Source organism: Halichoeres trimaculatus, unplaced genomic scaffold (assembly GCF_033239565.1).
Source record: "Halichoeres trimaculatus isolate MK-OKI-2021-1 unplaced genomic scaffold, fHalTri1.1 fHalTri1_scaffold_10, whole genome shotgun sequence".
Taxonomy (NCBI): Eukaryota; Metazoa; Chordata; class Actinopteri; order Labriformes; family Labridae; genus Halichoeres; species Halichoeres trimaculatus.
Genome location: NW_027437187.1, coordinates 23,008,352 through 23,022,739, shown reverse-complemented (window position 1 = coordinate 23,022,739; position 14,388 = coordinate 23,008,352). Strand labels below are relative to the sequence as shown.

At 40.3% G+C, this 14,388-nt stretch overlaps 1 protein-coding gene across 8 annotated transcripts in view; it reads left to right on the top strand.

Annotated features, from left to right (window-relative positions):
- shank3a (SH3 and multiple ankyrin repeat domains 3a) overlaps positions 1-14,388 on the top strand; it is a 138,796-nt gene that overhangs the window by 89,013 nt on the left and 35,395 nt on the right. For all 8 annotated transcript variants that reach the window (XR_012598873.1, XM_074676999.1, XM_074676997.1 and 5 more), the window contains one exon: positions 5,845-5,958. Coding sequence is in view for 7 of the 8 variants with exons in the window: in XM_074676999.1 (XP_074533100.1) it covers positions 5,845-5,958 (114 nt within the window). In the remaining variant the exon portion in view is untranslated. The remainder of the gene's footprint in view (positions 1-5,844; positions 5,959-14,388) is intronic.

Genomic DNA, 14,388 nt, shown 5'->3' with positions numbered 1-14,388 from the left:
CGCCCGTGTCACATACACCTACAAACAGACGGATATGGACACACACACACACACACACACACACACACACACACACACACACACACACAAACACACAAAGTCGGTTGGGAATGCATTGAAGCTTGCTTGCAGTGTGTGAAGGGTATAAATAGATCTGCATCCTCACCGATGCTATTTTTAAACCTGGAGCTAGGACTGACTCTTCCAAGGGCAAAACTGAGAAATAACACAAACACACACAACCACACACACACAGCGAATAATGTTGTACCAGACTTTTCACCAGACACAGCAGACTCTTTGGACTGTCATGAATAACTGGGCGCCTGTCGAAACATAGCTCTTTCTCTCTGTCAGCTTGTGTCTGTCTGTAGCTGGCGCTCATCTCTCTTTGTCATTGCTGAACGCGAGCCTCTTTAAGTCACATTCTGTCCCTTTGTTTCATTCTCTGGGCCTCTTCTATTGTGCTGTTTGCTTTTTTGGGTCTTATTTGGTGCTTTGTTTGTTTTTGTTTTTTTCAAACTCATAGTTTTCCATTGATGACAGAATGAGATGTTTTATAGCGTGGTCAGTGTGAATTTGTATGAGCACTGTATGACACAGAGTTGTACAGGCTGACAATACATGATACATTCTCACTGCACTGTTTTAATTTTAAGTTGTTGATTAGGGATGGGTACCTTTTCACTTTTGGAATGATAGGGTGCCGACGCCCAGTACCATGAAATCGGTATCAGTACTCATTGGTATGAATTTTCAGTGCTTTTGTGTGTTTATGTGGTGTTAAATATTGATTTGTTCACGAATCTCAAAGTTTTTCAATTTAACATATCTATTTCTCACTATGCAAACTTGCAATGCTGTGTTCATGTCCAGCACAGAAAAATGCCTACTCTTTCACTCCCTAACAGTCACATGGATGATTTGGGTACCTGAACATGGCACCTGTGAAAAAAAGCAGACAGAAACAGGAAAGCAGTTTTAAGGTTGTTTCATTGTGCACAACAGATAAGTCCAGTAGCTGAGAGCAGCAGTGAATGAGTGTTTGGGCTGCTGGGAGGAGGGTTGAGGAGGCATTGGAAAAGAAGGAAAAGAGACAAGGGTAAGTTCATTGAAGATCCAACAGTTAAAAGAATTATTCTCAAAATACTTGGTTAACTTAGTTTACAATACCGCTTGGTGAGCAAGAATACACTGGTGCCTGTCTGCAGTCAGTGTAGTCCTTAAGGCCTTGTCCACACTTAGCCAGGTATTTTGGAAACTGCATATATTTTTTCAAGTTTAGGTCTGTCATTCTCACGAAACTGCAGCATTACATCACTAAAAACATTTTTTTCTGTAAACTCTGGTCAAAGTGAAGACTTGGGAAAACTCTGGTGTCGTGGTTTTGAGTGGACGCCGGTAAACAGAGTTTTTGGTTCGCTAACGTCACAGCTGAATGACGGGGGCTCATTCTGATTGGATGGCACAGTTTTTTTTGTCTAGAAGAGGGATGTCAAACTCGTGCCATGGAGGGCCAAGAGACTGCAGGTTTTCTTTCCAACCAGAAACTCCACCAGCTGATTCCACTGATTACCTCACCTTCAAGCAGAGAGCAGGGGCTAGTCAGTGAAACCAGCTGGTGAAGTTCTTGGTTGGATAGAAAACCTGCAGCCTCTTGGCCCTCCATGGCACGAGTTTGACATCCCTGGTCTAGAAGCACTGCCCATTATGGGTTCCGCATGCCTCAAGCTGCACTGGATGAAAGAATTTTTAAAAATGAACATGGGGGGTACACTCGTTTTTTTATAATACCCAGCTACGGAGTGCAGATGACCTAGTGGTTAAGGTCCTGTTCCTTGATATCTTTCCTGCATGTCACCCCCCACTCTCACCCTGTTTCCCCCACAAAATAATTAAAAAAAAAAAAAAAAAAAAAAAAACGCTACTTGTGGACATGGCCTAAGAGCAGGCGCTGATTGCTCTGATGAAGCACAGGTGACCATTTTTTGGCTTCTTCAATTCCTTTATCTTCAACAAATAGGTTTCTTGATTCAGACTCTGTTTAAAACCTTTCAACATTTTCAAAAAATGTCATAATCTTCTAACCTCAACTTAGAAGGTTAAGTATGTCTTCAAATGGCAGATGTTACAGCCAAATTAGAATCCAGAAGTTGGCAAAACAATTTAATATCTTTGCTCCTTGATATGGATAAGTTGGAAGGTTAGTAGTAATGATATTGCAGTGACTGTAAAGTTGGCATTTTTGGTCATGAAGCTTGGTTTACAGAAAAAGTTAAAAATGTGCAAATTTTGTATGTGAGTTTTGTTGAGCTTTATGGACTTAGATAACCACAGAATATTTTAGTATGATCCAAAACTCATCCAAAATGTTCATCATCTTGCAGAATAAAACACATGACAAAACTTCACCTAGAAAGCTTATCAGTGTATCACAGGTTGTCGCAAATAGTGGTTGTGTGTGAAGATCTGCAGGAATTCATGTCAACATATAGTGTGTCCTTGCACTCACCTGCCTTCATTTGGAGGTGATGATAAATCAGTGTGGCAGGTTACTTCTTCCAGTGACACAGGTGAAATAAAGCCGACCTCTGTTGCGCAGGAGAGGGAAAAGCTGGTGTCCAGCTGAGGTGTTGATTGTCTTTGGAGGGAGTGTTGTTTGTTACAGCCCCATTAGACCTCCATAAAGAGCAGAACAGAATAGAAACAAATGGAGTGAAGTGATTCCTGAGGAGCATCTTTGCTTTGATACAATTCTTCTCTCTAACTTTACAAATGTGTCCCATCTTTTCTTTTCCACCTGAGCTGTGCTGTCGCTTAAAGGTTTGTTAGTTAATATTTAAAAGAATAATATATCCGAGAGACTCCATTTAAAATAACTTTATTATTCATTTGGTCCAGGAAGTCAGTCTAGAGCTTTTCCTCTATTTCAGAAAGCTGAACAATACTCAGTGCCAAGTTTGGGTACCTGCAAGCCATTTTGCATTCTCCTGTCTGTCCTCATGTATCAAATCTGATTTTGATTCTTTGTTTGGCTGAAGTATTCACATTATTATTACAAAACAGCAAGAGCCAGTTGTTGTTTCTTCAATAGGCTTGAAAAGTCTTCTGTAACATTGTTTTAGTTGGAGTCACATAAATAAAATGGATAAACCCAACAATGTTTTAGGAAACTTGCAAAGATTGTTGCTTAATCTGACGTGTTGATGTATAGAACCTCGATATACAAGGAATTGAAATGTAGAGGAAGCTCCCAAGCTGCTCTTGCTGCGAAATGGTCCATTATGTTGAACAGTGCCACAAAATAACAACTAGTATTCTTCATACATTTATTATGTAACTATTTTTATGTTTTGCACAGTGTGATCATTGAATAAAAATAACATCTTCACACCATCAAACACTCAGCTGTATGCAGGCCTTTTGCCACTACCGTCTCCAACCATGCAGCTTTGGACACATGGCTGTGGTCCTAAAGCGGTTTGGTTGTGGGAAAACGTCAACATGGCACACATACAGTACATCCTCCTGCACAGACATGCACTGTTTGACTTCCTTCCTGCCACTTGGCTCCTGTGAGACCTCATCACAGGGACAGTTGTCATGCCAACACAGTACTGGCAGGCACCAAAACAGCGTGGCAGAGTAAGGTGGAGGCTGACATAGCTGGGAACACTGTATGCAAGTTTCAAGGCAAATATGGACTCATGTTTCACTTTTTGCAGTGTGGGTGTTTTTTATACTTGTATGTTGAAGAGTTGTTTAACACCAAATGAAAAAAAGAAAACTTGTCAGAACAATGGCATACAGTCAAAAGAAACAGCATTGATTACACTGTAATTTAACCTAAGTAATGATAACTTTTCCCATTTTTTTAATTAAGAACTTTTTTAGAGAGAAAGTGGCAGTCAGAGTTTGTATTCAGTTATTAATCTTTTCTGGGTGTTTATGCAGCCTTGAGCAAGTTTCTTATTAAAACAACTCTCTGCTAGTTTCTGTGCGTCTGTGCAACAAAAAGCAGTTAATTGTTTTGATTACATTATAGAAGTGTCTGGTGTGTGTTTGAAGATGATTAAAAAAAGATGTTTTCACATATGAACTTTGTTTATGTTTCTTCGAGGAAAAGGAATATGATTTATATATTTGCATGAATAGTTAAGATTCATAAAAAGTTGATTTTTGCATTAATTTAGAGCCTGGTTTACTAAAGGACTGGATGGTTTTTACACCCACAAATGTGTCACACATCATCTAATCCACAGTGTTCCCCCCAGATGTAGATGTAGTGTATAAAGCTAGATGTCAGGGTCAGGTACCACATATTGATTGGAAGTTAAAGGACACAGTGATAAAAATAAATGAGAGTGCCCTAAAAGAGCAATCAGGGTACTCACCTTGACAGACTCAGTGACAGAGACAGAGGAGACTACAATATAAGAGAAGTTATTCAGAAACACAAAGTGGCAAAGCAGACTAGCAGAGGAAGGGGAGAATTAAAGCCTTATACACAGAAAAGAAGGAAGGAAAGGATACAGTGTGCTCTCAGGAGACAGGCGGGGTAAAGTTGTGTTAAGCTGAGATGGATCAGTCCACGTATCCTCTGTGTGCTGGGAGTTAAGATTTTTTTGGGGGGTGTTTCTCAGCAGGGAGTCGATAAGCAGCCGTTCTCCCCTCTTGCACACCACCAACCTCTTAGTTTGAGTAAGTTTATCCTGGAGGAGATGAAAAGTTATATGGTCTGAAAAGATAAAAAAGATGATGCAGTGAGCATCACTTAGCAATGGAAGTATACTCTGTTTTGTTCCAGCAGCAGGGTTGTTGTTGTTTCACACAAGATAGCACTAAAGAATGTTTTTTAAATTTTTTCTCAACATATGATATGTGCCTTAGAAATAATCTTTGGTGCGGATTAATTCCTCAAAAAATGCTTTATCTTTATTTGTTATGAAGATGTGGGAGGACTTAATCTAGATGTGGACCCAGAAGAGCAGTGAGTCCTCAGATACAGGGATGATTTGAATTGCTGATACTTGAGCTCGTACTATCAGTCAGTCGGTTGCCTCTTGTGGTGCTCTGGGTTACATCACCGTGACATGTCTTCATGCCAGAGAGGAGCATAGTTTAGAGGAAGTAGACTACATCATTTAGTCGAGTGTCTGCTGCCTGCAACATCATACTGTGGTATCCTAGCAACCATTCTAGAGGAAGGGCTTGCTCAGGCAGAGCTTCAGTTCCAGCTGCTGATCTCTGAGGAGTGTGTGATCGTTGTGTGTGTGTCTGTTAGCTTGTTGTGGTAATGGATGAGGGTTGTAGAAATGAGCGTGCTGGCTCAGTCCTGCAGAGAAGATTGATATCAACTATACATTCATCTCTAATTACCACAGCGGAACAGAGATGGAATTTCTCTCTTTGTCCTTTCTGCCCATTTGCTTTTGCTCTAAACTCCTTCTGTCTTTTTTCTTCACTCTTTCTTTCATTTTTTCTCTTTTCCTGTTTTCCTTATTCAAAAATCATTAACTTGATGAAAGAGATAAATGGAGCCTGTGGACCTTGGTATATATAATTCTGGCTTCAGAGTTTCTCCAGTGTTGTAGCTGTGTACTCTTTGTGTTTGTACAGATAACAGTCTTTTCTGCTCCTTTCTTGTGCTTCATTTTTTCACCCCCCTCTATGCAAACTCTGTCATGATTTATTATCAACATAGAACCTTAAACACCTCACTCATGTTAATGTCTTTTTTGTCCTTTGTGTCCTTTTTAAAGGCTCCACACGGTGACAGCTGGGCTCCTTCATGACAATATTTCACTGATTCAGTCAATTTCTGTTGTTTCTGTCCTCTGTCAGTGTTGAGTATAGGAGAAGGAGGTTTCTGGGAAGGCACGGTCAAAGGGAGGACTGGATGGTTTCCGGCAGACTATGTGGAAGAAGTGCAGATGAGGCAGTATGACCCACGACTAGGTAAGACACCATACATGCAAACAACCACAAAGATATGTTTTGTACAGCAAAAAAATGTCACAAAATACAAGATTTGTGTCTCACTGGACACCAATTGCAATCCATTTATTTACATGTACAGACGAATCAAGCCACAGTCACAGCTCAACAGGCAGTTTAATTGGAGTACTGTCCTTGTCTTAGCATGTAAACACTGGGAAATAATTGATATATTGATCAAAGTACGTCTGTTTCCACAACGGTAGATGGCAATGTGCCCCCTTTCAGCTAGTAACTCTTGGACCTTCCTCCACATGACCTGTTACATTACATAATAAAGAAAGCAGTTCCATGTCAAAGCCCAGGGTGCACACTGCGAAGCATTGGCTAATTCAGGGCCAATGGAGGTGCAGGAGAATGAAATAGAATATGAATATGGGGAAAAAGTCCTGCTCAAATATAACTCCCAGATTCCTGACACTGGCTCCACCTGAGGTAGTTATTTTGTTTAAAAAAAAAAAACTCTCTTTGAGGTGTCTGGGTTCAAGACCTGTATAAGGGGTAATAAAACATAAGGATTAAGAAGATGTCCTCTTTGGATTGAAGCTGAGCTACATCAGCCTTTCAGGGTCTCTTTTGGTTATTACAACCCACTCACTGCATATTATGTTGCTGCTTATACCAAAGAAAAATCAATAATTTAACACAAATATTGATTTGATTTCATGGATTTTCTATGTTGTTTTTTTCTCTCTTTAACTCTCTGATGCATGAAGTAGGAAAGCCTGTGTCAAGATCCTTGTTTTGTTTTTTTGTTAGTGCATGAAAAAAAAAATCTTCCAAATATTAGGGTTTTTTTTTTAGAAAGTGACAGAAGACAGACAAGTCCACTCCAGAGACTACATGGCTTGAGCATTCAACATAAAACAGTATGAACTTAAAGATGGTATGAGGAGGATCTATTTTAAATGGACTGCCTTGCAACCTTCTGGCTCAAAGTCACACACACACTGTCATAAAGATGTGACTTTTAACTAGGCATGTGTTTGTTTTGGAACAATTTTTTTTTCGTTCAAGACAACTTTTTATCGGCTACAACACAACAAGGTAAGGTATTTAGTACAGTTACGTAGCGCTATTGTTTGAAACGTGACAGCAAGCAGTTTGTATTGTACGTTGGTAGCTGGCTATATGTAGCACTGCTAGCAGCCAGGTGCTTCAACGTATCTGTAGGCTAACGTAACAACAAGCAAAATGTCAGTCCATATAGTAGTTTTGTAGCCATCCATGTGTTGCGCTACTGGCAGTCTATAATGTGTAATGTTAGTGGATTCAGGTCATGTCCTGCCAGTTATCTACCAAGCAGAGCTATCGTAACCTCACTCTTCATTTTGTTGAAAGAGTCAAGTTTGAACAGACCACTGGAGAATAACTGCTGCATGTTGGTAGGAATAAACAATATCACACACAGTTTAGCCCTTTTAGCCTTTAGCTTGGGCTGTATTACTCTCCCCTTTAGCTTTCTTCTGCTCTTCATTTCATTTTCTGTCTCACAGTTAGGCTCCTGTGTCCACCATTGCTACAAAAATTAATCACGGAAATCGTTTTCAGCAGAGAAAAACACAGATCTCTCTTCTCTCTTCTAAACTTCATCAGTCAACGTGGTATTTTCATAAAAACTTGGACTTGCCGTAAATCAGTCCAGTGTTGCTCGACCCGATTAAGAAACTACAAAGAAGTTATGAAGTAGCATTTCAAAATAACCTATATTACAGCTGATAATCTCAATTTAAAGTTTGGATTATGATCTGCCATAAATCTAGAAGGGAAACTTTTTCAAGATCATTTTCAAACTCTTTGCAGCAAAGCAGTCTAAGTGGAGTGTTATCTGGGTGGGGGGTCCATAAATCATCAGTTACAGTCAGAAGCTGGTAAAACACCCTGCTGAAACCAGCATCAGCCCTGCAGCCTCTGGAGAGCCGGCTGTGGCTCCAATTAACAGGTCAGGAGGCCATTAGCCTTGGTGGTAAAACACTGCTGTTAGCAAATATGACCTGTAGGGTTAGGGGACAGGATAAGGGGGCAGCTGCTCAGTTGGGTCTGAGCTGTTATTTCTCTGTCTGTTTTTCACTAATGCCAAGGTTTAACCATAGACTCCATGAAATACAGACGCAGTCTCCATGACATCACCAAACTGTTTCTGATACAGAGTTTTGAAGCCTATCGTGGGCAGAGGCCATATTTGAAATGCTGAACTTAACCTTACTTTGTGTAAGCTTGGATGAACAGTTAGAGAAAGAATAAATGCTAAAAAAAAGGCTTGGTATTCTTAAAGAAATGGTAGATTTAAACTTGTCATTTCCTTTTTAAAACAAGCAATAACCCTGATAACTGTGAGCACACCTCAGTTTAGACTGTCACTTGATTTTCAGGTGTCAGTTTACTTATTTTGTTGATCCCATGGGATAAAAAACATGTGTCGCACTGTGAAAACATTTTGGCACTGGGTAAATTAAAAGTTTTGAATGACACTAAACAAGGATTACATATTGGATGTGAGACAGGTCTGTCATATATTATTTTTAATTCCTGTGTGTTTATTATGCATCTCCTGGGACCATTTGGGGATTTCTCTCTTTTCAAAAGGGTGTTGAGAGATTGAGGTTACCTCAAAGTATGTGTGGAGTTTTGAAAAAAAGCCAGGATCTCTAAATACCCCATTTAAATGCATTGTGAGAAAAAGATAGGAAAAGGTGGGTAAGAAAGGCCCAGATAGCAAGGGAGACGGATGGTGGAGCATACTCTAAAAGACAGCAAAGTGGAGATGGCAGAGACTGTCTTTCACAGAGGGGAAGAAATAGGGGGAGGGAGGGAGGTAGAGAGATTGGCCTTATATTGAGCCCCACTCACTCATAAATCCTGGAAAACTGAAAACCCCCAAGATACCCATTTCTCAGGGATTAAAAGTGTCGTCCTCCTCCCCTGTCCTTCCTCTCTGACACAATGAATTTTTATTTCCCTCTGATACCAAACCCAATCAGTTTTTAATCATCACTTTACAGTAGTTTGTACTGTATAAAAAAAGGACAGACAATTAATCCACAAAATCAGTACAGACAGTCTCTCTTTTGATTTTGTTGTATTACCTCTTATTATACAGCACTTAAGAGTAAAACCTGTTTACCTTTTTCCTGGAAAACACTGAAATTTGATTTGATGATTCATCTTTAAGTTATTAAACTGAATGAGAAGGTAAATACTTGGAAATAGTTTTCTTCTTTTTTGTGGAGATATTTATACATTGCCATGACTGGAACAAATATAATAAAATCATAATGAAAAGAAATGACAAAAAAACATTTGCTTTTCAAATAATCTTAATGAGGTCTGATGAAATACTGTTAGTTGTGTCTCTCTTATCCCTCTCTCTGCTTGCACATTTGAGTCGGGGAAATGTTTGCTGAGGACTGCTGACCCTTGCAGCTCAGTATTCCTTCAGTTACTACTGTTTTCATGATTTTGATCAGCAATACAGAACTGGCAACTCAGACAAATCAAAAAAGGTCAGACACCAGTCCTGGAAAACGTTTTGGGGTTGGGTATGTGTCCTGTTATGCAATAATTAAGGATTCAAGATTATTTTGTGTTGTGTATATCACATGGTCACTTTTCCTTAAACATTATCTATGCTCTAAACTTAAATCTATAAACCCTAGAGCATTGGTTCTCAAACTTTTTTCAGTAACGTACTCCATGTGACCTGTTGCCTAATTTCCCCCCCCCCCAAAAAAATACAACGGGTGTGGGTTGCAACTTGTGGACGTAAATCCCATCAAGCTTATTTTTCCAAATACTAATAGAATTTGCAAGTGGTAATTTTGCCTTCTTTAGCGCATGTCCCTCTGTGTTTTCAGCAGCATTGCGGCTATGCTTCAACCACGATGCTGTTAGTTGTGTTGTTACCTGGTATGAGAGTCTTTTTTTTCTTTTGAGGGGGGCGTTAATGGAATTGAACAACATACTGTATATAAACTATTCAGTTTATGAGCTTAAACTTATATTTGATTTCAACATTGATTAAAGAAACAGAGTCAAATTAATTTTGCTTGGTTGCTGTTTTTTTTGAAGATACATTTTTGAACCTTGCGTACCTCCTGGAGTGCCCTCATGCAACTCCCACACATACTCCCATTTGAGAACCACTGCTCTAGAGAAACTCAGTCCCAGCATTAGAATTGTAGCAGAAGTGGAAAGTTTATCAAACAGTAAAATATAATTAGCATATTATTGAATAGCATGTTCATTTCTGTATTGGCCAAGCCATTGCAGTGTCACTCTTGCTTATCAACACTGATTCGGCGGCAAAGTAACACAAAGAAACAGGAAAACACACACTGGAACACACCAGAGCACACAGAGTATTTTATTTGAAGCCAATCATCGCTGACAGTTAGTGCGATATGTCTCAGCCTGGTGAAGCAAGAGTGACAGCACTGGGTACAAATAAGTCCAAATACAATTGTTCTCTCTGTCTCTGCCCCCTGTCTGCCCATCTATCTGCCTGTCTGCCTGCCTGACTATCTGCCTGTCTCTCTGCCTCTCTCTATGCCCTCTGATCATTTAAGGGTAATTTCTCTCTTTATCTATTGCTACAACCATCTCTTTTTCTCTCCTCTTGGCCAGAGTTGGTTTAAAGTGCAATGATAGAGACCAAAAAATGAAGTGATGGAAAAAGCTATTTCAAACTTGCAGAGTAAGAGGAGATGAAAAAAGGCAGCTAGCAAGACGCAGAGTGAGACAGTAAGCAGGTGACCATCTTATTAAGACACAATTTAAATCACTACCTGCTCACTTTCTGTTATCTTCACCACACTGCTCTTTCTGTCTCAGCATGGCCTGGGCTAAGTGCAGCCAATAGTTTATCTTTAGCTGCTGCTCAAGGGGACGGACAGGGAGGAAAGACACAGAGGGAGAGAACAATTCAACTCAGAGGGGGAAAATGGCACAAGTGAGTGATGAAGAAAATGAGAGCAAAAAAGCCAAGACTGTTGATCGAATTCATTACAATGCAATGAGTGATGCAGTGGTGAAACGCTGCGAGCAGCTGGGAAATGGCTGATATGCAGTTGTGTTGGGGAGGCGTGTTGTATCTGATATAATTATTAATCACACCTTTTAAGTTAAAATAGACTCTGTTCAACCGTGCTGTACAGAATATTTTGAATCAAGCTAAGCAGTTGTTAAATCTGTAGAATTTGCCCAACAATTTCCAACCAATCTGCTCACACCCCCCTCACACGCAGCACACACAGCACACATGCTGCCGGCCGTATGCTGAGGTTAATAGTCGATGTTTACCCGTGGTGATGGAGGGGATAATGATGTGAGTATGAACTGCTCTTCCCTTTCTAATGATGCTACCAATTTGCCTGGGGCCACACATTTCTGCAATTGCTCTGTTAATTTGTTGACTTCAATCTGTTGGGATCATAAGGCCTCAAGTCTAAGACCCCTCCCTTCATCCCACTGTCCTCTAATATGAGACTGACGTGCCAAAACGTAAATCAAACAGCCCCATTCTCCTTTTATTAGCCTCAATTTTTCTCAGGTCACTCTGAAGCCTCAGATGTCCTAAAGGACCTCTAAACGTTCTCACTCTCACTGTAATAGCTCATACTCAAGGTGAAAAGCTCAGTTCAGACAATGATATGATAGCTTAAGAAGCATGCAAACTTGTATTCCTCCTTTTCCTTCGTGCTCCCTCCTTCTATTCCCTCACTCTCCTCACGCCGCGGCACAGTTGAATGACTCACAGCAGCATGAATCAGCCCAGTCAGATCCAGCACGAGCTATTTTTAGCCTGCCCATTAAGAAGTTTTGGAGTGTGTCTGCACTCCCCTAGAATGCTTAAGCATCAGCGTTGCTGCGGCAGCTGAGACTGACATGGGCAGAGCAAGCAGGAGCGTAGGGTCTAAGAATGAGGTAAGAGGGGATAAAGAGATGGTGCAATGGATTTGGGAGGGATCTTACAGGAAGTCCTCTTTTCAAAACTGTGGTAATGTCAGAGATTTCCCCAACAGCAGCAGGTCTGTGTGGGCTGTCTGAAGCTCAGTTATTCTTCACTTCTAGGTACAAGGTTAACAGCTATTGCTCCTTTGGTGACAGATTTTCTAAAATCTGTAAGCTTTATAATGGCATTTGATGAAAAAAAAGACTTTCACAGTGATTTACAACAGAGTATCATCAAAATTTTTATAAAAGTGAGGATTTAAAATTGACCTAATTGATTTTGATAGATGGTTAACATGCTAGATTAGAGTCTGGTGAATCAGGGAACCTGCAGTATAATTTTTGATGCAAGTCCACATACATCACCCTAGCAACAAGGTTAATTTGAGCTTCAGATTTGTCTTTTAACAGGGAATTTGCCTACTTGACAGGAACTTGGCAACCTTAACCCTTTCTCTTGTTTTCAGTTTGTTTTGTTATCAGCAATTCAAGGACAGATCTGCTCTTTACCCTCAAACTTTTGCAAAAAAAGTAGCATACTAACAGGAAGAGGTTCTGTGTTAACAAAGCCAGACATGTTGGTAACAACACTCTCTTTCTTGCAATTTCCAATCTTTCTGCTGTGCGAGAGACAGAACATCATTATATTTCCTACTTTTCTAAAGAAGACACAAATATACACATAAATCTGATCCTCCAGCATGCCATCATCCAACATGTCAGTAAGCTCTCAGCTCGTTGATGTATTGTTATTTATTGTAACCGCAGCTAAGCATTTTATGTCATATTGCTTAGATGAGCTCAGGATGTAGTTTTTGGTATCCTCAAACGTTAAAAGTAGGGTCTGGAGGAATTTCCGTTACTTGTTAGAAAGCAGAAATTCAAACTAGGCTCCTCCTCCTTGGCTCAGTGCCAGGGGCAGCGCACATCCACAGCCTCCAATTGAAGCTACATGAGCACATCCACTAGCCCTAGCAACCACCTGTAACATCACGTTTCAACGTGGGAGAGACTTGAGAGCCATGTACCTGACTTGGCGTGTTAGCACAAGCTAATCACGGGCATTTGACACATACCTGCTCAGCAGAAAGTTAACTCATGTCGCTCTTCGCTCCATGCTGCTCTCCAAAGTGAGTGAAAGTCAAGCCAAGCTTCACCCTTGTTTAGGAAAAAGTTTTATCTTTTTGCCATTTCGTTTCACTTTGTTTTTTTTCTTTCTCTGTGCTATGTCCACTTATATAGCCACTCAGGATAGCTTTCTCCACTTGCTAATCAACACGCAAAGTCACTTGCACACTGGGTACTGTGATTGGCTGACGGTTCATGCCCCGATACAACCAAAACAACAATATACAGGCAGAGGAGAGAGTATAAGGCAGACACAGACACTGACACACATGTGTAGAGGTCCAGAGTGACAACTACACAGGATTGTTCCCGTAAAAGTTGACATTTTATTTTTTTAGGAAAATCCCACAAATCGTACCTCTAAGCATTTAATGTCATTCTGTTTGGATGAGCATAGGTTGTAGTTCTTGGTATCTTGTGAGTGAGTAAGGGCCCGGTCACACTGGCCATCCAAACCGTGCCGTGCTTAAGCATGATTAATTGTGACACATCGATTGTGATGATAATTCTGTCACACTTTGCACATACTATACGGGGGCGTGTGAGGTTCAATTTGGGCCAGATGTTGCTCAGATTGTGTGCCCATTCTTGTTGTAATTTAAAATTACACAGAGAGTGTCTTGAAAGCATCCTAGAGGAGTCCATAATGGACAGAGACCATGCCCAGCACAAGGTATCAGGGTATACAGAGCAGTTCACTCTGAACAGGGTGGCAGACAGGGAATAGAGCATGCGGTTGAATATATATATATTAAGCTTGTCTGTGTGTTATAGCACAATTAGGATATAATTTTAAACATTAATTACACTTAAGCCTGAGCTTCATGTAGGGTACTCAACCATAGTGGTCGCACAAAAGTCACAAATTAATATGTAATAGATGAATGACAAACTTAACTTGTAAAAGCGAGGTAACCCATCGCTCTTAGGTTGTCCTGTTTTTTCATACTCATGTTTTCATCTGGTTCTCTTGTGATCTGCTGCACTCCTTGAGCCATGTCCTCCTGGAGAAAAAGTGAAGCAGATCGTGCACCCTCAGAAGCGCAGAACTGTGGCGCAGACTAAAACAGAAAACGTGCATGTTGCAAATTGAGAAGGTACAGTGACTTATGAAATGCATAGCAATGTAGATGTTGATGATGTGCATGTGCGTTCATGTGGAAATGCTTTTTCAATGCTTATACACACATATCCACACACATCAGTTATAGTCTTATAGCTTCGTAGAGTTAGCAGACAGATTAGCATAGTAAGCTAATCAATCATATTTGAAGACAGGGTGTTAAAACCACAGACTGAGACAAATGTTTTTGC